The sequence below is a fragment of the Rattus norvegicus genome, chromosome 1 (assembly GCF_021556685.1).
Source record: "Rattus norvegicus strain SHRSP/BbbUtx chromosome 1, alternate assembly SHRSP_T2T, whole genome shotgun sequence".
In the NCBI taxonomy this organism is placed as follows: Eukaryota; Metazoa; Chordata; class Mammalia; order Rodentia; family Muridae; genus Rattus; species Rattus norvegicus.
In genome coordinates, this window is record NC_141534.1 from 90,233,377 (window position 1) to 90,255,740 (window position 22,364).

At 51.7% G+C, this 22,364-nt stretch overlaps 2 protein-coding genes and 1 non-coding gene across 4 annotated transcripts in view; 2 read left to right on the forward strand and 1 right to left on the reverse strand.

Annotated features, from left to right (window-relative positions):
• Nucleotides 1–113: 113 nt before the first annotated feature.
• Trnastop-uca (transfer RNA opal suppressor (anticodon UCA)) lies at nt 114–200 on the forward strand. Its single transcript has one exon. It is a non-coding gene; the product is annotated as a tRNA-Sec (tRNA).
• Nucleotides 201–1,601: 1,401 nt separating this feature from the next.
• Fosb (FosB proto-oncogene, AP-1 transcription factor subunit) lies at nt 1,602–8,973 on the reverse strand. 2 transcript variants are annotated; one of them, XM_087633042.1, is made up of 5 exons: nt 8,237–8,973; nt 6,035–6,355; nt 5,483–5,590; nt 4,043–4,198; nt 1,602–3,902 (listed from the first exon to the last, which is right to left on the reverse strand). In XM_087633042.1, the coding sequence occupies exons 1-5, from the start codon at nt 8,360–8,362 to the stop codon at nt 3,900–3,902; spliced, it is 714 nt and encodes a 237-aa protein (XP_087489168.1). In that variant the 5' UTR covers nt 8,363–8,973; the 3' UTR covers nt 1,602–3,899.
• Nucleotides 8,974–18,773: 9,800 nt separating this feature from the next.
• Ercc1 (ERCC excision repair 1, endonuclease non-catalytic subunit) overlaps nt 18,774–22,364 on the forward strand; it is a 36,660-nt gene continuing 33,069 nt past the window's right edge. Inside the window, exon 1 of the mRNA XM_087652381.1 lies at nt 18,774–18,831. The gene's annotated coding sequence lies outside the window, so the exon portion shown is untranslated. The remainder of the gene's footprint in view (nt 18,832–22,364) is intronic.

Here is a 22,364-nt window from a genome sequence, read left to right on the forward strand (position 1 = left end):
AAAAATCGAAACTCTTAAAATCAATCGTCTGATGAACGTCACAAAAACTCACCATAAGTGTAAAAATTTAGTATATTTGCCCTTTATATAGCTGTCTGAAAATAGTTGTCTCTGCCCGGATGATCCTCAGTGGTCTGGGGTGCAGGCTTCAAACCTGTAGCTGTTTAGCGACAGAGTGGTTCAATTCCACCTTTCGGGCGGGAGTATCTATCCCACTTTTGCTCCCGGCGAACCATTCTCCCTTCGTAAGCCACCTCTATTCTCATTTATTCTCCCTTCGTAAGCCACCTCTATTCTCATTTATTCTCCCTTCGTAAGCCACCTCTATTCTCATTTATTCTCCCTTCGTAGTTACTTATTTTTCTTCTCAGAAATTTCCGATCAAATACCTATCAAAAATGGATTTAAATTAGTCTCCACAGTTCTAGGATGTTCCTGTGTATCCTTGCTGTCTCTCCTTCAAGGATTTGCTCATCCAGTCATCTGCTCGCTTATGCATTTAGTCACACATGCACTTATTAATGATATATTTGTTCATTTGTTCACTCCGGCTCAGTCCAGCCTCTGCGTTGGAGCAGTAATGAGGATACAGTTGTGATCACACCTTTGGCCCTGGTCTTTTGAGTGGAGAGAGCACGACGCCAGGCAATTCGTATTTAATGAACTCGAGCGTATAAGGCCATCTCACAAGGAGACCTAAGCTGGGTGACCTTGAGACACAAGCTTGATGATGGACAAGCTGACAGAAGATAGAGAAAGGGGTAACCGAGGCTCGAGCACATTCTTCCTCTTTTCCAAGAATCCCCCAGACCACCCGATTGGTGAGCATCTCCTCCCGCAGCGAGTTATCCTTCGCAGGCTTGCTCTTAAAGAAGAGACATGTGTTCTGCCTCCCCATGCCTCTTGGATCCTTCCTCTCCTCCGCTTCCCATTCTCGATCCTTCTTGAAACCCTCAGCGTCCTCCTCAGCCTGGGATGAGCTAGAAGAGACCACCTAAAGCAAACCTAACTCTGCTCAAAACCTGCTGCGGCTCTCTAGTGCTTTCAAAAGGGCGTCTGCATTCTCAGAACGTCATTGCCTGTAGAATCTCCCTGGAGCTAACTCTCAGTCTCCACGTGCTCTCTGCTACCCTCACCACGAACCTCTGGCTCCCCTGGTGTACCAAGTCCTCTCCCCATAACAGATCTTTGGACCTGGTATCTATCATCCACGTGACATCGAACTCCTGATCGCCTTGCCTCCACCTCCCAAACGCTAGGATTTACAAAGGTCCCAGCTCTTACACTGCCTTAGTTGCTGAAGCCATTGCACACCTAAGGTCCTGAATAAATTCTTTCCCGACTAGGAAGTCTCTTAGACCCTTCACCAAATCCGTACCTTAAACTTTTCTGCCCCTTACTTTTCCAAGTAGATGGCACAGCCTGGGAACAAGAGAAGACCTAGCAAGTGTCCGGTTCCCTTCAGTCCCGCTGTAGGTCCTGATTCCTTAGGCGTCCCACTAAGTGCCTGCAAGATCTCCCTTGCAGTCCAAATTCTGTCTTACTGAAAGGAAGACGTGTAATAGGTGCCCAGGGAAAAACAGACACTTTGGCCTGAAGGATACATTTTTTTTAAAAGCTTTTTATTGGCGACAGTGCAGAACCAAGGGGGGAGGGGAACTGTTCAGTGCTAGACTGCCCCAGCACCCCCGGGGTCAAGTGCAAAATACAAAACAACAAAATTTAAAAAAAATCACAAATACAGCCTGGGTGAGGGCTATGGAGTCAATGAACTGTGGTCGGCAGCGGCAGGAGGCCCTTCATCTGATCAGACATATCCACCCAGAATTCTCAACGATATAGATTGTAAAAATCTACCACCCAGTCACACTTACTTACAAAAGTAAAATTGCATGTCCCCGACAAATCCGGAATTAACAGACAGACGGGAGGTCAGGGCCATTGAGAGAGGAGACATGTTGGAAGTGGTCTGAGCGAGACAGAGTTGAAAAAAGATAAAAGGAAAGGAAGAGGCTGTTTCCAACAGCCAGAGGGGCTGAGACAACAACAAAAAAAGTGACAAGTTAGGAAAGGGACAGCCAGAAAGTCTGACTCAAATCCCCAAAAGCGATTTTGAATTCCACAGCACACTTGCAAACGAGGAAGCTCGCACGCACGCACGCACACACACGCACACCCATATATAATATATTTATTTATACATAATAGATATAAGTGCTTTTTGGGAACCAGGAAAGGGATAAATAGCTGAGGGTTGGGGGTTGGGATTAGGCTTGGAACCGAGGACCCAGGACAGAGTATGGAATGTTCCATGCAGCACGGGGGGGGGGGCGGTAGGGCCCATCTCCCCAATATTAAAAAATAGAAATCTGACTCGTGGAATTCTCACGAGGTGAAAGCTGGAGGGAAAAGCCAGAACCCATATTCGGGGCTGGAGGAATTGGATGGATTAGGATAGTGGGAACTCAGCCCCCTCTGAAGTATGCCAGTCCAAAAATATTTGGGGGTTCAAATATCGAGGGTAGGGGAGCCAAAGCCTCAGCCCTGAAAACTTCTCTGGAAATTGCCTCGACGACCTCTGTGAGAGGATGCGGGGCTCCCAGGATGGGGAGAAGTTGGCGTCCTAGGCTGGGGAAGGCGAAGGACTTAGAGAAAATGTCTGGGGCCTGAGCAAGAAGGCCACCGGGATGCATCGCAGTCACTCCTTTCGGGTCTAACTCCCTGTCAAGGGTTGGAAGGGGGCAAGTGGAAGAAGGAGAGGCCCAGGGAAGGCTTTGGAGGGTTGGGGGTCAATCCCATCCGGCGCACCCAGCAATCTGGCCATTCATTCACAGTATAAAGCGCTCCAGCAAGACGGGCGTCGCAGCGCCCCCTGCTGCCCAAAACCAGAAAGGCCCAACGAGGACGGCCAAGGGCGCCTGGGTTGCCCGTGGGGGTGAGAGGGACATGGCATAATACTGCACAGGGGTGGGAGCGGGCCTGAGTTGGAAGGGGGCTCCGTAGCAGATGAGAAAAAAATCCAACCTGAGTCAGTTTTCCCAGGAGGGAAAGACTGAACAGTCAGATAGGGGTTCACATTTTGGAATCAGCGGGGAATTAGGGTTAGCAGACTCCCAAAGCGGCCATCGACTTCCCTCAGTCGGGGGTTCAATTCGTCCCGGAGGAGGTTGTAACCTCCTGGAAATGTTAGGTTAATCAGCTAAGGCCCGAGGGAGCAAAACAGAGCTATCTTGGTCACCCTGCACCCTGGAGGGTGGATGGGTGGGTAGGGAAGAGAAGGACAGTGCTGTCATTTCCTCGTTGGGTCTCTCTGGGGGTGCATGCCAGCTCGACCTCAACCCACCCTGTACCCCACACCCAGCACCCTTTCCCCTCCAGCCTCACGCAGGACGCCAAAGGTGGGCGTCGCATCCCACCCCACCCACCCAGCCAGCCAGCATCTATCCCCAGAAGGTGGGTTGAAGTAACAGGACAAAGTTATCTGCAGGAAGGGTGCACCCGCCCCACCCCGTCCCCAAAGTCACCAGCTCTCCGGCCTCGCCGGGGCGCAGAAAACCAGAGGCGGAGCACAAAACACAAAGGAGGTCCTTCCGTCAAGTCCGATGGCAGAGGCGACAGGCGGTCAGACAGAAGAGTCAAGGGGTCCTCACACACACCCCGGACCGCTTCCTCCCCTCTCCTCCTCTTCCTCCTCCTCGTTCCTTGCGGTTTTGTTTGTTTTGTTTGTTTAAAGAGTTTACAGAGCAAGAAGGGAGGGCGAGTTCAGGGGGTCGGACGGCTGCTCGCTGCCGCTGGTGCGTTGGGAGCCGGCGAACGCGGAGACCTCCGGGCAGGTGAGGACAAACGAGGAAGTGTACGAAGGGCTAACAACGGGGAAGGGGTCGCCGAGGACTTGAACTTCACTGTGTGTAAAGAGAGAAGCCGTCAGGTTGGGGGGTGCGTCTCGGCTGCTCTGGAAGGGCAGGGGCGGTGGTGGAGGGGGCGGCAGCAGCCAGCCGAAGCCGTCTTCCTTAGCGGATGTTGACCCTGGCAAATCTCTCACCTCGGCCAGCGGGCCTGGCCCCGGCCCCTCTTCGTAAGGGATCTTGCAGCCCGGTTTGTGGGCCACCAGGACAAACTCCAGGCGTTCCTTCTCTTTTTGCAGCTCGGCGATCTCCGACTCCAGCTCTGCCTTTTCCTCTTCGAGCTGATCCGTTTCCTAATGGAGCCCAGCAGGAGGCAGGTCATAGGAGACAAGAGAAAGCAGGGATGCTGGTCAGTGACCACACAGGGTGGCTTCACCCACCTCAACCCCCACACACATTCTAGCTGCTGATCCAGGGGCCTGGACGGCTCCCTCCCAACTGAGGGGAACATCCCCTAAGAGGAACTCCTGGTAGACTATGCCACTCGGTGCCTCAGTTTCCCCATCAGACTAAGAGATGGTTGGGAAAAGGCTAGGCAGGAATGGAAGTCTCTGATGGGCAAGAACTACAAGCCTGGTGTGATGGTGAACACGGGTAATCACAACGTTCAGAGACTGAGGCAAGGGAGAGATGGCTATTTCTTTGCGGCCAGCCTGTACTAAGGAGTCCTCTGCTTTAAAAGGGCGAAGGGGGCAATGCAGCTCACTGAGTCAAGGAGATTGTCAGCAAGCCTAGAAAAGTGGGTTCGATTCCTGAGACCCACAACATGGAGAGACCCAACTCTAAAAATTGCCCTCTGACGTCCTGTGGCGCACCAGCACTCACTCAAACATAGGTAAATAGTAAATGAACGAAATAACTTTTAAGAGAAAAGAAGAAAAACATTAAAGTTTGTTGAATCAGTAAATAATGCTTATGTGTTGTTTTTATGGTGGTTCTGTTACCCATCTCATTCAGCCTCCCAACAGGAAATCAGAGACACGCCCTGGTTTCAAGGGGTAAGAGGGCACCCTGCAGGCAGGTGGGGGGGTACACTGAGGTAGAAGAGAGAAAGAAGGGGGTTTGGTGGGCATCACCAGCTCAAGTTCAGGAGAACTGTAGAGAGCTGGGGTAGCAGGTAAGGAACTGACTTAGCACAAAATAGTTTCGAACAGGAGCCAGCCTGGATGATGGCATCTCAGCCAGGGACTGAGACTTGAGGCTACTAAGTTGGGGTAGGGGGACTGAACTACCCAGGAAGTTCCTCATCTCAGAAAAAAAAAATGGAGGCAGGGAGGCAAAATGGATTATTCTTTAGCCAAGGAAGGTGAGAGAATTACCTCCTCCAGCTTGTCTCCTTAGGCGTAGAGAAAGCCAGGAGGGTGACATGTGGGGACATACCCAGGGAAAGTGGGGAACAGTCGGAAGTAAGCGGGCACGGGTCTGAGCATGCGCATAGAGCTTCTTCAGGTTGCACTGACCCTTGCTCCCTAAGAGGGGTGTTCCTCATTTAGGACACAGGCGTAGTGAGAAATGGGGGAAGAACAAGGCAGAGAGCTCTCAGCACAGCCTTGAGACACCCCCAAACCCCTCCTTACCGCCTGGAGTCGGTCTGTCAACTCCCTCCGACGGTTTCTGCATTTAGCTGCAGCCAGCTTGTTCCGCTCTCTGCGAACCCTTCGTTTTTCTTCTTCTTCTGGGGTAAGCTGAGTCAAAGAGAAAAGGACCATGAGATCTGGGGGTACCTCTATCAGCCCTGAGAAAACTCCTCTTCCTCTCGAACCTCAAATAACAACCCCTACTCCTCAGTGGCAGGAATGATAAAGTTCCTGCAGGCTTGAGACCTCAGAGGAACCCCCCAACTGAATAGTGACAAAAGTACTGTCACCTGCTTTTACTTCCCTCACCCCTCAGGCCAACTTTTTAAAATAACGATCTCTTGCAGTCCAGGCTGGATTCAATAAGTAACACAGGCTGGCCTTGAACTCCTGTTCCTCCTGCCTCCAGGAGAGCTGGGGTTACAGGCCTGCACAACCATGCCTGCTATATGCTGTACTGGGCATCTACTTCATGCATGCTAGCAAGCACTGTACCAACTGAGCCCACATCCCTAGACTCCTCCACACCAACTCCTGGGGCCTTATACTTACTGTTTCTTCTCGGGGTCTTCTAGGCCTGGCTCTGGCTGGGCGGGCAGACACGGGTCCACTGGTGCTTGTGCTAGTTGAAGGCCCACCACTTCCGCTTGCCCCACCAGTGCTGTAGGCACTCAGGCCCGGGGTTGAGTAGCTGGTTCCAGGCATGTCATAAGGGTCAACAGCTGGAGGCTGGGAGGCCAGTGGCTGCCCCTGGGACTGGGCCATGGAAGAGATGAGGGTGGGCTGCACGAGCCACTGAAGGTCCTGGCTGGTTGTGATTGCGGTGACCGTTGGCACGAAGGAGCCGGGCATTTCCCCGAGACCGGCGCACTCCTACGGGGTGAGACATACACACACAGGCGTAGACACACAAACAAAGCCACCGACACACAAACGCCCAACACACATAACACACACCGACCCCTGTGAGTGAGCACAGGGTGAGCGGGTGTGGATGTGTGTGTCACAGGCAAAAAGCCACAACACCCACCCTTCCACTACACCGTGACGCAGTGGTTAATGAGAGGATTCTGTTCAACTGCCTTCTACCTCCTCCTTCTTCCTCGGGGAAAGGTTGCACGGTTCCAGCGGGTGGTGAATCACACCCCGGGTTGGTGACTCTTAGGTGTGGGGGGGGGTGGGAGAGGAGGCTGGACAGAACCTGGTGACAAAACCTCCCGGGATGGAGCCACAGACATTCACACACACAGCCAAAACACCCCACCCCCACCACAGAGGGAGGGAGAGGGAGAGGCCTTAGCCCAAGCCTTCCTCTCCTCCACTCACACACAAACACACCCCCCACTGCATGAGGGCTCCCGCAGGGGCGGAGATCCCAGTTCCAACGGTGTTGGGGGACTGGCCTAAGAGTTGAGGGCATCCCTCCCGAGTATCTGTCTCTTCCCCAGTGAGACTGACAGGTTTCAGTGGACTGATAGGGAGAGAAAAGTGACAGCGAGAATCTCTCAGATTGTTTTGCAGGGGATGCGGTGACATAGGATCTGCGTCCCCGAACCCAAGAAGCGTCCATTACCCCCCACCCCTTTCCCCGCAAGTGGAATCCTAGAGGCTTAACTACTCTAGGGGGCGTGGCGAGGGAAGGGCTGAATCCCTGGCCAACCAGAGCCCTGGGAACGAGGAGAAGGCGGACCTTTTAGAGACCACCTGGCTGCCACTCGGTAGGCTAGCCCATCTAGGGTTTGAACACCTCGGGAGGACTAAGTGTCCAGAGCTCAGGGCGCACGTATATATGTGCCTGGAGAAGGGACGACGACCTTCAATTCCCCTTACAGGAGCTAACACTGAGCCAAAAGCCTCTAGCTTATGACAACAGAGGGACCAGGTCCAAAGAAAGTCCTCGCAGACCCACAGGGTGGCATCGAGTCGCCGGATCCTGACAAGAATCCCCTAGCTCTCCCTTTGGAGACCACCCCCCCCCCCCAACACGGGAAGAACCACAAAAAGCAAGGAAAGGAGCTACGCTCTACAAATAGGAAGGGAACGTTGATTGGCTAAAGGCAGCTCCGCGACAGCCAATCACAAAGCCGCGCTGCCCCCTCCCTTAGCAACGTGGCCTCGGCGTTCCAAAATAGAACGTGCCCGGGACGTCAGGGGCGGGGCGGGCGGAGGGGGCGCCGCGCGCCGTGCGTGCCCCGCGTCAGACGGAGGATTCCAGCGCGTCAGCCTTTACGCACGGGTCCCCCGTTACGTCTCCGCGCAGGAGGCGGAGGCAGCGTGACCGGGGTTCGAGGCCCGAACTATTGCAGGGTGGAGGGTGACCGCGGACCTGCAGTCCGCGCTTGGAAGGAGGAGGGAAGAAGAGGAGGCTACTGGAAGCTTCTCTGGGATTTTTCCTGTTTTGTTTTTCTTCCCTTACTTGCCTAGCTTTGGCTTAGGGAGCCGGATTTCGGCTAAAAGTTCTCAGCTTCTGCTAACCACCGCGTATATACTTTGCACAGGGCATCGCCAACGTTTGCCCAGCTGCATTCCTTTCCCGCGCTCCGCGCAAATAACCCTTTGCAAACATCACTCCATTCTTTGCAGTTTGCAAACAACAAAAACCAAAGTGCAAACCGAGTCTATTGGATTCCTAGATCCTGGGTTTTTGGCGCGTCTCTATTTGAGAGGATGCTCAATCCACACTTTAGCCTGAAAGAAACATTTTTTTTTTTCGCACAACCACCAAAAGTAGCATCTTTGAGATCTAGAACTTACCTGGGAGGCGGCGGCGGTGGGTGGACTGCCGAAGGAGTCCACCGAAGACAGGTACTGAGACTCGGCGGAGGGTGATGAGCTACACCGGGAGCCGGAGTCGTAGTCTCCGGGGAAAGCTTGAAACATTTCCCTGGGCACAGGGGGGCCCCTGTGACCACGCTGAGGTCTTCTGGAAGCCAAGGCTATGGCCGAGTGGGATGAGATGCGAGTCCGGAGTAGACCGGACACGTCTCCAAAGTGCGCTGCTCGGGGAAGCTTAGTCTCCGGTTCGGAGAACTGCCCAAGTTTCGATGCAAGTTCCCTCTGTTGCGCTCCCAGGTCCCCTTCAGACCTCCGCTGTACCTCCTGAAAGTCCAGGCTCTGTCGGTTTCACGGGGGGCGACGCGGGGATCGCTCCCCGCCCAGAAACCCGCCGGGCAGTGCCGCGGTGCAGCGTGCGATTCAGATACCTTTCTAATCCCGTCCAGGCGTCCAAAGAAATGAGGGAGAGCAGAGGGCCACGATCCAGAAGCCCACAGAAAGTAAGTCTATCCCCCGGACGAATCAGAAGAACGATCTAGAAAGAGTCTTGCAAAAAGGAAACCCACAAAACTTTCTCTCCAGTTAAAAAAAAATGTATATATCTATAAAATTATTCACGGCCTCCAAGAAGAAGAAAAAGAAAGAGTCACCAGTAGTCAAGTCCAGCAAGCCCCGACTCCGCGTGTCCCCGGCGTAGCCGCTCCAGTCTTATGAATGAAACCGGGAGCCCGGAGCTGAATTTATGCCTCCGGGACCCGCCCCCCTGCTTGCGTCACCCGCAACTCCATGCACAAACCTCCCGAACTCTCCCTTCCCGCCTCCTGAGCCCCTTGTGGAGACCCCCAGGGCCTCGTGCACCTGCCACCTGCCCATAGAGTGACCCTGGGGGTCTCGGGGGTCTCCAAGACTGTGTTCTGAGGGGCTCCGCGGGAGGGGATCCCGCCCCGCCCTCCCCGGAGTTCCTGTGACGCAATTAGCCATATAAGGAGCTCGGCCGGCGCGGCCGACTGTTTGTTTGGTATCCTAGCAATGACGTCAGAGGGAATCCCTCGCTCCGGCGCGCGCCCGCCGCTACGCCGTGCGGAACCCGCCCGCGCGTGCGCAGTTCCACGCTGTCCGGGAGGCTGAGATTGACAGGCACCTGAACTCCCTGGGAATGCCCCTGCTGACCCGGGTTGGAGAAGGTGCAACCCCAGATCCCCAGGCCTGATTATACCCCTGGGACCTCACCCTCCCCAAGTCTTTGCAGCGCCCCCGCTGGTGAAAAAGAGCAAGGTCCCCAGTGCAGAATCTGTTGAGAGGGGAGTAATCAGTCTAGGTGGAGAAACTGAGGCTCAGGAGAAGTTGGAGGGTCTGTGATATTCCCAGGTGTAGGTATGGGTAAGGATGCAGTCCCCTCACCATTAGCTTTGTCCCGGATTCTATGTGAGTCGGTGAGCTTGGAAAATGTTCTCCCTCCCTGATCTAAAGCTTCAGTACTCACAGCTAAGCAGAGATAGGTGGCTCCCCGCAACCCCCCCTCCCTGTCCCTGAATCTGGGGAACCTGCAGAATTGGAGCAGGTAGGAACCCACACCGGGTGAAGTTTTCAGGCTTGATGGTGTTGAAAGCCTGCCATTCCGCTTAGCCCAGAAGGCAGAAAAAAACTGTGTGTAATTAAGAACAATAATAATTGGTGGTGTCTGGTGGTGATAGTGGTGGCAGCAGCACACATCTTTAATACCAGCAGAAGCAAGAGGATTTCTGTGAGTTCAAGACCAGCCTGACCTACAGACTGAGTTCCCGGACAGCCAGGGCTACACAGAGAAACCCTTTCTAGAATAAATAAATAAATAAATAAATAAATAAATAAATAAATAAAGTGTTAACGTTATGGGGTTGGGGATTTAGCTCAGTGGTAGAGCGCTTGCCTAGGAAGCACAAGGCCCTGGGTTCGGTCCCCAGCTCTGAAAAAAAAAAAAGTGTTAATGTTATTGGTGGCATGTGTTTAGCAAGCAGCAGATGTCAGCTCCAGCGAGACTGTTCACAGGTAAAGGAGCTTGCTACACACACACTTGCCGACCTGAGTTCCATCCCAGGGAATCACAGTGGAAGGAGAGAAATAACTCCTAAACGTTGTTCTCTGACCTCCACACGTGTGTAGAGGCAGAAACCAACCAGTACGCATATGTAATAATGTTAATATTAATAAATTTAAATAAAAGGGGATATGAGGGCTGGAGGGTAGCTTAAAGTCTTAAAGTAGAATGTATGTCTAGCATTTATAAAGTCCTGGGTTCTAGCCCCAACCCAGAGGAAAGATTATATGTGTATATATATATATATATATATATGTATACATATATGTAGATGTAGATGTAGATATTCTATTGTGAACATCCTCCTTTTTCTCCCCCTTTCCCCCTTTCCTTTCTCTCTGTTTGTTTTTTAGATGAGGCCTCATTCTGTAGCATTGGTTGGCCTGAAACTCTTTCTGTAGACCAGGCTGCCCCTACCTCTTGAGTGTTGGACTTAAAGGCACATTCTGTTCCACCATGCCAGCCAGGGAACACATCTGATCCTATGTCCTGTTTGTTTGTTTGCTTGTTTTTAAAACAAAGACTGGAATTTACTATGTATCCAAGGATGACCATAAACATCTTGCTCTCACCTCTGTTGCCAGCCTGGTTTATGTGTTACTGGGGATGTAACCTAGGGCCTCCTGCACACTAGGGAGCCCTCTGCGTCTGCATAACTGCATGGGCTGCATTGGCTGCATTGGCTGCATCGCTGGTCAGGGTCCTGACTCTTAAGCACCCACTAACAGAGATGCCACCAGCAACTGCAAAAAGCCTGGGAGACCCCTAGACCAAGCCTGGGGAAAGGAAAGTTTTCCATGGGATCTCTCTCTCTCTCTCTCTCTCTCTCTCTCTCTCTCTCACACACACACACACACACACACACACACACACACACACACACACACACAGAGGGCTACTCACCCCAAATAGGGAGCCAGCTCAGGACAGACCAAAGTCCAACTTGCTGACCCAATGAGTTTTCTATTGGAGTTACTTCCAGGGATATGCATGGATAAGAGGTGACTTACAGGAGCAGAAGTCACCCAAAGACAGCTGCATTACCAAAGCCCACACCAGCATGAGTGACAGTTCACAAAGCCGGGAAGCTGGAGCACCTTGCACAGCCTGAAGACTGGAGCATGGGTTGGAGGGTGCCTCAGTTGAACTAAACCTCTTGCAGGCAGCTTGGCTGGGTTCTGAGTTTTCCAAGTAGCTGGTCTGTTGTCAGGGTCTCCTTTGCAGCTTGGAATCTTTCCATCTTAGAAATGGGGAGACTCTTAGCTTTTATGGCTTACTCTGTTGGGGGGGAGTGAGTCTTAGTAAATATGATCAGTTTCAGGGACTTCCTACTGTGAGTCTTTTACCTTCCTGTTTAACACACTTCTCTGCCAAATGGAATGTTTCAGTCTTGGCGGAAACTATTCCATAATTCCTGGTCCAGTCCAAAATCTAAAGAAGAAAACAAAGAGGCTCTTTAATTGCTTTTTCATTTTTTAGGATTACTTATTTTATATTATGTGTGTGAGTGTTTTGTTTTGTTGGGTTTTTACATGTATGTGTGCGCATGCACCCTGTGTGTGCCTGGTGCCCACAGAAGTTAAAAGAAAAAGTCATTGGATTCCCTGTAACTGAAGTTAGAGTTGGTTGAGAACTACTATGTGGATACTGGGAACCAAATCCAGGTCCTCTGTAAGAGCTGCCAGAGCTCTTAACCACTAAGCAATTTCTTTACCCCAAGAAGCACTTTAAATATGTTGAATCTCACCAAAAGTGACGGGTCCAGGCCTTTAATCCCAGCAACTGGGAGGCAGAGGCAAGCAGGTCTCTTAATTCTAGGCCAGCCTGAGTTCCAGGACAGCCAGGGCTATGCAGAAGAAACCCTGTCTCAAAATAATGATGGCGGCAGCGGTGGTGGTGGTGATGTTGAATCTCACAGACCCAGAGAGGAAAACTCAGGGCTAACACCAGAACACCATGGACAAGGTGTGATTTCCAACACCAGCCAAAAGATACTTGATTCTCTACACCAATAATGGGGAGATGGTGGGGCACCACATAAGGCTAAAGGGACTTGGGGGGTGTTAACAGGTGATGACAGAGATTGCCAGACAAAAGCCTGGCCTCAAACCACCTCCCACCAGGTTCCCCACATCCCCTCTGTCTACTCCTGCCAGGAGGGAGGGACAGGTACTCAGAGATGACAAAGCAGCCACCGGCAGCCCATGACTCGGCTCAGGCAGCAGACAGGGAGTGACCCCTTAGTCTTCTGCCCACCTCAGCCTCTCCTCTCCTTTCCTGGGGATAAAAGAGACACACAGTCACCCACTCTGGCTGTCCCAAAGCCCTCAGACCCTGACACAGTAGCTCAGACACCCAAAATGCCACCACAGGGCCACTCAGACATCTGCCCACAAGTAGCAGCCCACAAGCACCTAGAGCCTAGACACACACCTGCACAGAGAGACACCACCTCTCACCACCACCTTATATGACAAGTGTCTATACACACAGGGGGGCAGAGAACAGAGCACAGAGCACACAGAAACATGCTCTTGACTGCCAAGCCATCGCTCCAGCCCTGTTATTTCGTTTTGAGTCAGGGAATCATTATGTAGCCCAGGCTGGCCTAGAATTCATTGGATTGCTAGCATGGGTTAGTCTTTCTAAGATAAGGACTCGCTCTGTAGCCCAGGCTAGCTCTACTACCTGTCCCTCTGCTTCTACCTCCCAACTACCTACCATGCCTGATTCTGTGCTTTTCTCTCCTAAAATGTCATCACCTGGCCTTCATGCATACAGAGTCCTCTGGTCTTCCCTTGGCTAAACCTTTGCCCCTGCATTCCTCATTTCCCACAAGCCCTCGGGTCACATCCCAGCCCTAGCCCTGCTGACCTCTGTGAGCCAGGATGTCTGTGGGTGTTCCTGTGGTTTGACAAGAGGGTCTGTCTATGGCAATGCCTGAGTGTCCTTGTCCTGTCCTCCGCCCTCTGGTAGACTTGGTAGCCTGTCTCCGCCCCCTAGGCCAGGGTTGAATTGACTGACTCAGTTACCCTTTGCAATCCTGGAGTCCTCCCAGAGGTGGTGCCCATGGAGATTCAGAGGGACAAAATGGTGTGATGTGTGGTTCCTGTCCGTCATCCCTGTCCCAGTCTCCCCTCTCTGCTGTGCCTCAGTTCCTGAGGTTTGTGTGTGCTCTTCCCCCTGTCTGAAGCACACTGTTTCTGGCTTACTTGGCTCCTGAAGCCACTTTGGTCTCAGATGAGCCAGTGCCCTGTACCAAGCATGTCGCCTCCCAAGTGTTGGTCTCAGGGGTGGGGTGAGGCTGCCCTGTGTCCCCCCACAGGGCAGGGAATTTGTAGGTGCTGCAATTTTTTTTTTGTCGTTGTGAGTTTACCTTATTTTTACTTGACTATTCACGAGGCAGAGTCTCAGGTAGCTCAGGCTAGTAACCAGTGTCAGGTAGCTCAAGCTGTGTTTTATACAGCCAAGGATGAGCCACCCAGCCTAGAACTTCTCTCATCCTCTTGGCTCCGGGCCCCAGTGCTGGAATCGTCACCACACCTAGTGTGCATGGCGCTGGGGTCAATCCAGGACTACAAACATCCAGGGCGGGCATTGCCACTGGAGCCACACCCCAGCCCAATCATGTATTCAAGTTTCTTTGTTCTTTTAAATGAAGAGGTATTTTTAGGGTTGGGGATTTAGCTCAGTGGTAGAGCGCTTGCCTAGCAAGCACAAGGCCCTGGGTTCAGTCCCCAGCTCCGAAAAAGAAAAGAAAAGAAAAGGTGTTTTTAGTTCTTCCTCTCTCTTCTGTGTGTGTGTGTGTGTGTGTGTGTGTGTGTGTGTGTGTGCGTGTGCGCGTGCAAGAGAGAGAGCCTTGAGGGAGTTTCTTCTTTTTTTCCATCATGCAGATGCCAGGAATTGAACTGAGGTCCTTGGACATACAGGCAAGTGCCTCTACGCACTGAACCATCTTTCAAGGTCTCATTTCTTTTATTCGAAGCAGTCTTTTTTTTTTTTTTTTTTTTTTTTTTTTTTCAGAGCTGGGGACCGAACCCAGGGCCTTGCACTTGCTAGGCAAGTGCTTTACCACTGAGCTAAATCCCCAACCCCATTTGAAGCGGTCTCATTCTGTAGCACAGGCTGGCCTCCAGCTAACTCCCTGCAATCCTCCTGCTTCAGCTTCCTGAGTGCTGAAATTACAGGCTTAGCCTCCATTCACATCCTCCTTCATAAGGTCTGATGGGGGGCAACACAGTTATCTGAATCTCTCTGTTCCTTCAAATGTAGCTGCTGGATCAGCTGGGGGCAGGAACACTGTGTGAGCGTCAGACCCGACTCCAGGCATTTGGAACAACCCACTCTACCTCAACTGCTGTGGGGTGGGCTTCTGTCTCGGGGTCTGCTGACTTGCAGGGGGTGGCGTGTGCACATTTTCCTTTTTGAGACAGGATCTCACTGGGTAGTGCTGTCTGGCCTGGAACTCGCTCTGCAGGCTAGGCTGGTCTCGAACTCACAGAGACCCACCTGTGTCTGCCTCCTAAGTGCTGGAATTAAAGGTGTGTGCCACCACGTCTGGCCCTCTGTGTATATTTTTAAGGAGGGAGGGTAGAATACAGAATCCTAAGAAACATGTGTATGAATGAAAAAAAAAGAGAAATTAAAAAAGGAAAAGGAAGGGACCATGAATGTCCCTAGGCATGCTGAGAAGAGTTTATTATACACATGTGGTAGTGTGCAGCCGGAAGCAGGGACCTCTGGGAGAGTCCAGACTGCACATGACCTTGGGCCATGTCGGGAGACGGGGAGGGGAGAGAGGTGAACCAGGTACAGCCTACAGGTGCAAAGAGAGTGGTTAACTAAGATGGTCGGATTGCAGTCCAACAGTTCAGCCCTGGGCTGGAGAAGTTCAGCTTTGGGGATAGGGTATGCTAGCCAGGAGGGCCGGGTAGGAGCTGAGGTACTGCAGGGAGAACTTGGTGGCCAAGTCCTCTTTGATGTGTTAGATAAGCACCTCAGCCACTGGTGCCTGGGTTTGAAACCTAACAACATGTAGACATATACATTTGGACAGGTGTCTGCCCCAAGGTACACACACATACATGCTCTGAAGATACTTAGCCGTGTCTCGCCCAACCCCTGCACAGGGATCATTGAATTCAAGGGCCTCTGGAGCATTACAGTGAGACCTTGTCTCAGAATGGCATATAAAACAGGTCTGGGGACAAACGGCAGGCACGTGGGAGGAGCTGGGAGCAGGCTCAGTGGTAGAACTCCTGTCCAGCATGCAAGAAGCCCTGGGTTCAATCCCGAGCAGAGCTAAATAGTCTAGAACAGTGCCTGGCAAGAGGCAAGCATTGCAAATGTGTATAAATCATTCATTTTCAGTGAGACAGTCAAAGACTGTGAGTAGCAATATCCTCAATGAGAACTATGGATGTCGCTTAGTAGGGTAAAGGAAGCAAGCCTTGTAGGGACAGGCTTGTGTGTGGCGAGCTGCAACTCTGGGGTGGCTAGAGCCTAAGGCTCCCACGCTGGCTTTCGTGCGCATGTGCCTGCGTGTGCAAGTGTAAGAGCCCATTGTGTGCTGACTCCATTGTCCTCTGAGCCTCGCTTGAAACTTCGACATTCTGTGCGCAAAACACTAAGACCCCATTCCACATCCCTGCTGCAGGTCCCCAGGTCACTGGCCGCAAGCCACAACTTCCCCTTTCTTCCACAGACACTTCCCTCTCCCCGACTGGGGCCTCCCCTCTGACTTTTCTTCCTCAACTTTCTCTTCCTGTCCTGTAGATGCTGTGGTCGGTGGTCTCTGGCAGTGGCCACCCTGTCCCTGACTCATGCTGGAGAAGTCTTTACTGACCTTGATGTGGTTTGCATGCCCACACGGCCAGACAGCCACTCGTGGGTGTCTCAGGGGGTCACCTGTGGCCACGTGCCCGTGCCCAAGATGACTGACTTCAGTCCATGATTCAGTCTCCTTGTCTCTGCCACCAGGGTTGCCCTGGCTGTGTGATGTCAGCAGTCAGGTATGTGGCCAGGGTTTCTCCAAGGTGACTCAGACGCCCGAGATACCCCGTTTTTCCTCCAGACACTCTGGGCCAGAGTCCAGGGCAAGCAGCCACTGAGCCTGACACTCCCTTCCCAGCCCCCTCCACACCCTTCATGGCCCAGAGCTGGGATACTAAGGAAAGAGAGGGTTCCCAGAATCAGTACCCTGGGCCAGCCTGTGTTGGCCACCAAGCCTTCCCTACCATCCCAAAGATCAGGGGCTGTGGATCACATCCATCCATCTGTCCATTCTTCCATCTGTCCATCCATCCATCTCTTCAGCTGTCTAGTCATTCCATCAGCCATTAAGATATTTTGTTGTTTATTGAGACAAGTTTTCTCTGTGTAGCTCTGACTGTCCTGGAACTCTCTCTGTAGACCAGGCTGGCTTGGAACTCACAAAGATCTCCATGCTTCTGCCTCCCAAAGGCTGGGTTTAAAGCCATGACTGACCCTGCTAGCAAATCAGACATTTACTCAGCAACCATCCCCACTCACTGAAGCCCCAGGGTACACAAGGAAACAAGACAGGCAAATACATCCGGCTGCTGACATAGACCTAGACTAGTTGGGAGGTTGAGGCAGGACCGGCCTTTACATGGTGCCCTATATTTGTGGTCATTACTTTCTAATCTCACCAACCTGCAAGCCAGCCTCTGTCATTCCCCGAGAGTCTTTCCCACAATTCCAGTTTCTCCGAGTCCTCCACCCTCAACAGTCATTTGGAGCAAGTCCTTTCAGGAGTCTGCCCTTAGGCTGGCTTGCTTTAGCAGGCCCTCTTTTCTTTCTTTTCTACATTCATCTGCCTTTCCCGAAACGTGAGCTTGCAGAGGTATTTGAGGAGTGTGTGCGTGCGTGTGTGTGTGTGTGTGTGTGTGTGTGTGTGTGTGTGTGTGTGTTGTTTTTTTTTTGAGATAAGGTCTCAATATGTAGACCTGGCTGCCCTGGAACTTTCCCTAATCTGCTCTCCAAGTACTGGAATCCAGGTGTGCACCACCACGCCTGGCTCTGTCAAGCACTTTGTAAACATTTTCCATACAGACTTGTTTATGACCAACAGTTGTGTGAGAAGGTGCAATTATATACCCCCGTTCTCTAGGGGAAAGCTGGAAACAGGTTCTCATTCTAGCCTTTGCTAGCTCGGAATTCCATACAAATTGTGCCAGCCTTTCTTCCTCTGTACAGGTGCTGGGATGACAGGCACGAGGCACTTCACCTGAACGTGTCACCCCATTTGAGGAACAGCAGGTATGGAGCACAGAGACCCTTGGGTTAGAGCAGAGGGGGTCCATGGGCATTGACTCCAGGGTGTGGCGGTGTCTTCCAGTCCCGCAAAGCAATGGAGACGAAGCTCACAGCAGACAGACCCTCAGGTCAGAGGGTTGGGGACCCAGGGTGTGTATGACACCTGCACCATTCCCTCACAAGACACAGTACACTGCAAAAGGCAAGCAACACTGGAAATGTGTTTGCTATTGTGACACAGGCCTATCATCCCATCACTTGGGAGGTTGAGGCAGGAGGATTAGGAATACAAAGCCGGGCTGAGCTATAAGAAGACCCAGATCCTTTAAAATAGGACAAGAAAAGCGACTAGACTCGTAGCTTCATGGTACAGCGCTTGTCTAGGAGGTGTGAGGTCCTGGGTTCAATCACCGATATCATCTAAACTGGGCATAAGGGTACATGCCTGTAACCCCATTACAGGATTGAGCTCTTCCTCTGCTATAACGTTTGAAACAGTCTGCACAATGCTAGACTCAGTCAAAAAAGAAACAGAGGGACTTCTGGGATTGTAGTTCTGGGGTTTGCACCCACGGCCTTGTGCACACTAAGCAAGCTGCTCTATCAGATGCAGCCCCAGGGCATCTCTGAGTGGGTTGTCTGGGCACACACAGTTAATATACAAGAGGCAGAATGCCACCCACAGATACTTCTACAGTCACAGCTTCCCAGATCACACGACACACACACACACACTCACAAGCACACCAACACACACTACTCACAAACATTCACACAACACACACACGCACACACACCACGCACAAGCTCACACACATATACACACAAACTTACACACACACACACTCATGTACACACACAAACACACTCATATTCACGTGCGCAGACACACACACACACACACACACACACGCACACACACGCACGCACGCACGCACTCACCTAGAAAAATACTCGGATTTTCTCTCACACATACAACAGTGGTCCTCAGTAACCTGCTGTCTATCACACAATCGGGCACTGTCCCCAGAACTCACTCCACTCATGTGGTCACACCCTGCTTCTCTCTGCTCAGAGATTCGGCCCAGCCCTGGTCACATGAAGCTGCAGCATGGGGGGCCCTGGGAGGAGGGGTGCTGGGGCCTGTGAGTAGAGCCTCCCAGTTTGCGCCTGCTTTTCAGACAGAGCCCGGAGGCTTCAGACTGGCGGAGAGAGTCAGGTAGGCAAGGGAGAGAGGGGAGGGAAGGCAGGCAAGGGCTGTGGCCCTAACTGTGTTCCTGTGCACAGGTCAGACACTCAACCATCTCCACTGGTGGTGGGAATCCCCCTGCCCCAGCACTGCACCCGGAAACCTAGGATCTGAGGTCGCGGTGACACGCTTGAGATGGGCCACATCTCTTTTTTGTGCTCCTGTTTTTGTGTGCTATGGTTTGAGGGGAAGGAGACAGTCAGGGCGCGGGAGGCTCCGGACAGACAGGCACTCCGGAGAGGAGGGGGCGCAGACAGAAAGCAGACGGTGGTAATTTGGGGACACAGGTGTCCCCTCGCTGCCATCCCCGGGTCGAGCCCGTCTGTCTGCCCCGGCTGGTTCTGGCTGCTGTGCGCGGTCGCGCCGCCTGGCCGGGGACAAAACAACCTTCCTGTCGCTAGGCAACGGCGTGCCACAGACTGCCGCGTCACTGCGTCAGCGCGGGCGGTCGGGGGGAGGGCTCAAGGAGTCGCTCCGGCGCTGTGGTTTGTTGACGTTGCTAGGCAACCGCTGCTGCGCTGCCCAGGCAACGCGAATCGACTGTTCTCTGTCTTAAAGTAGCAGGAGACCTCCCTGGTTCCCTGGAGGAGACCTGGGAGCTGTTGGAAGAGAAAAAAACGGTTCCTTCCTGACTACCGGGACAGTCAGTGGATTTGGAGGCTGGGTTAAGCTCACCCCATTCTCGAAGCGGAGAGAGAATACAAGGTTGCAGCCGTAAATATCTATCTTTCTTTCTTTCTTTTTTTTTTCCCTGGTGTTTTTGAGACAGGGTTTCTCTGTAGCCCTGGCTGTTCTGGAACTCGCGCTGTAGATCAGACGGGCCTCGAACTTACAAGAGATCCACCTACCTCTGCCTTCAAAGTGCTGGGATTAATGGTAGAGCGCTTGCCTCGCAAGCGGAAGGCCCTGGGTTCAGTCCCCAGCTCCGGAAAAAAAAAAAAAGACAGGCACCATCACCGCCTGGCTTAGATATTTCAACTCACATATTTGAAATGTTAGTGTTTGCTGACTGTACTTTTGGTCAGGTTCGTTTGCAGCAGGTGCTCAGGTTGTGTACGTGGTGGTGAGAAAAAACGATTCCAGTAGCCGCTCTGTGACTTTGACCTGTGAGCCCCTTTCATTTCTGGGGTGGGATCGTAACATGTCTCACCATGAGTAGTGTGACTTCGCTAAATTTTGTAAAGTGGATAGTGGGTCACCTAGGTTGTCAATGGGCAGAAGCGCTTGCCACCAAGCCTGAGAAAATGACTTGAGTCCCTGGGACCCACATGATAGACCCAAAGAATCCCGCAAGTTTTCCTCTGACTTCTACAAGCGCACGCTGGCACCTGCCCTCCTACGCTATACAATAAGTAAATAAACAACAATAAGAACACCCCCATTCTGTACCTCACTGGTTTTAAGATAAACGAATGAACAAGGGAGATGGGTCAGTGCGCAGAGGCGCTTGATGCCAAGTTTGACAACTTGAGTTCGATCCCTGGGATTTAATACAAGTGAAAAGAGAGAATTGACTTCTGTAGGTTGTTTTCCGACCTCTTCACACAGGACATAGCCTACACATTCACCCCACGCGGAACAGATTAATAAAAATGTAAAATAAATGGAGAATAGGAATGAACAGTATTTCACGCGTTATGGCTTTCTAAATACTAGTGATTTTAAAATGTATTTCTTGATTTATTACACTTGATCCTAGCCAAAAGGTTGAGAAGTGATATTTCTCGATTGATTAATTTATTACACAAATGTGCACCACTTGTGTGCCTGGAAGTTACAGATGATTGAAAGCTACTCTGTGGGTGTTGGGAATCAAAGCCAGGACAACCTTTTCTTTTCTTTTTTTTTTTTTTTTTGATTCTTTTTTTTCGGAGCTGGGGACCGAAGGACAACCTTTTCTAAGCACTGAACCATCTCTCCAGCTCCTATAAGCGATGTTTTTAGTATGTTCCACCAACTGGCAGGTGGGGTTGCAACCACTGCTGTAATAAATCCTGTGTGACCCTAAGCCAGTGATTTGTCCTCTCTGACCCTACTTTCTCCTCTGTGAAACCCATGATCTATGTGTCACAGAGTCATTTCCGGGTAACGGTCCTGGGTGGGGGTTCCCCTCCTAGGGCTTGCCAGGTCGCTGCCCTGGGCCTGTGTAGTGACTCACCATGCTATGTTATGTAAAGCCCTTAGGTTCTGCATGGAGGGCAGGTTATATAAACGATGTCTTTTCTACATCCTACATAGCAGGCCGGGAGAGGAGAGCCTGATCCCCTGAGATTGTCAACCCGTGGCAATGGCTGTGCCTAGCAAGCATGGCCCCTGTGTATGCACACTGTTGAAAGAACATGCACCCCTTCTGGGGTGGGGGTTCCCTCTGTCTACTTAAATATTATTCTGCCGTTCAGTCATGGGTTTGCCTGAGAACTTGATGCTTATTAGTTTATTATTTCTGTGTGTATGGGCATGTGACTTCTGTGTGTTTTTCATGTGTGATACTTGTCCAAAAGCCAAGTCCTGTAAGATAGATTCTGCAAAGACACAGGGGCACAAACAAGAGTTCATTTACTGCAAAAGGTAAAGGAGTACATGGATCCCAGACACTTGAGAGGCTGAGGGACGGGTGGTGGTGGGGAGGAACAAGTTTGAGACCTGCCTGGTCTATACAGCCAGTCCAACCTCAATAACGAAACAAAACATGTATTTTAAAATAAAAAAAAAAAGAGGTGGGAATGTAGTTCAGTGATACATCCCCAGCCTGGAATCCCCTAGTGAGGGTCTGGGGGCGTGGCTCAGTGGTAGAGCCCCTGCCTAGAATCCCCAGTGAGGGGCTGGGGGCGTGGCTCAGTGGTAGAGCCCCTGCCTAGAATCCCCAGTGAGGGACTGGGAGCGTGGTTTATGCTTTGAGTGCTTTCCTAGCCCACAGAAAGCTCTGGATTCCGTCCCTATCACAGACAAACCGACAGAAGTGACAGGTAGTGAACATTTGTTTTCATACCATCCAAAATCACATCTCCAAGAGCCCAGGGCCACATCTCAGTATATGTTCGTGACTAAGTTACACAGGTTGTTGCAGGAAGTGTGGGGCGTGCCTGCGTTAGGACTGTGATTGATCGTGGAAGGCTGTGGGTCCTCCCCTCAGCGTGTGCCAGCCTGTCTGTAAGCAAGTGACCCAAGTCAGCACAGCGGATGGCCTGACAAGCCTAGCGCCTGTCAAGCAACATTCTCCCTGTTGTGTCCGGACAACACCCTACAGGGTGTGGTTATCCTGAGAACCTTGCCCCAGAGCTGTGGGACAAACCCGCATGGAGGGGCGCAGTGCTGACTGTAGCTTTGGAGGCTGACAATGTTTGTTATATCTTGGTGCCTGAGTGTAGGGGGATGTAATCGGGGATGAATGACATTTTGGGGCTTAGTTTCTGTAGATAACATTTCTCATTAAAGATTTCTGTTTTTAACTGTCTATGCATATGGGCGTTTTACCTGTGTAAATGCATGTGCACCACATACAT

Bases quoted from the DNA above. Each gene is read 5' to 3' on its own strand.
- Fosb (XM_087633042.1), bottom strand. From the start codon at position 8,362: ATGTTTCAAGCTTTCCCCGGAGACTACGACTCCGGCTCCCGGTGTAGC. The intron at 6,356-8,236 runs GTAAGTTCTAGA...CTCACCCCGTAG, and splicing joins CCACCGCCGCCGCCTCCCAG to GAGTGCGCCGGTCTCGGGGA. The intron at 5,591-6,034 runs GTAAGTATAAGG...TCTTTGACTCAG, and splicing joins GAAGACCCCGAGAAGAAACA to CTTACCCCAGAAGAAGAAGA.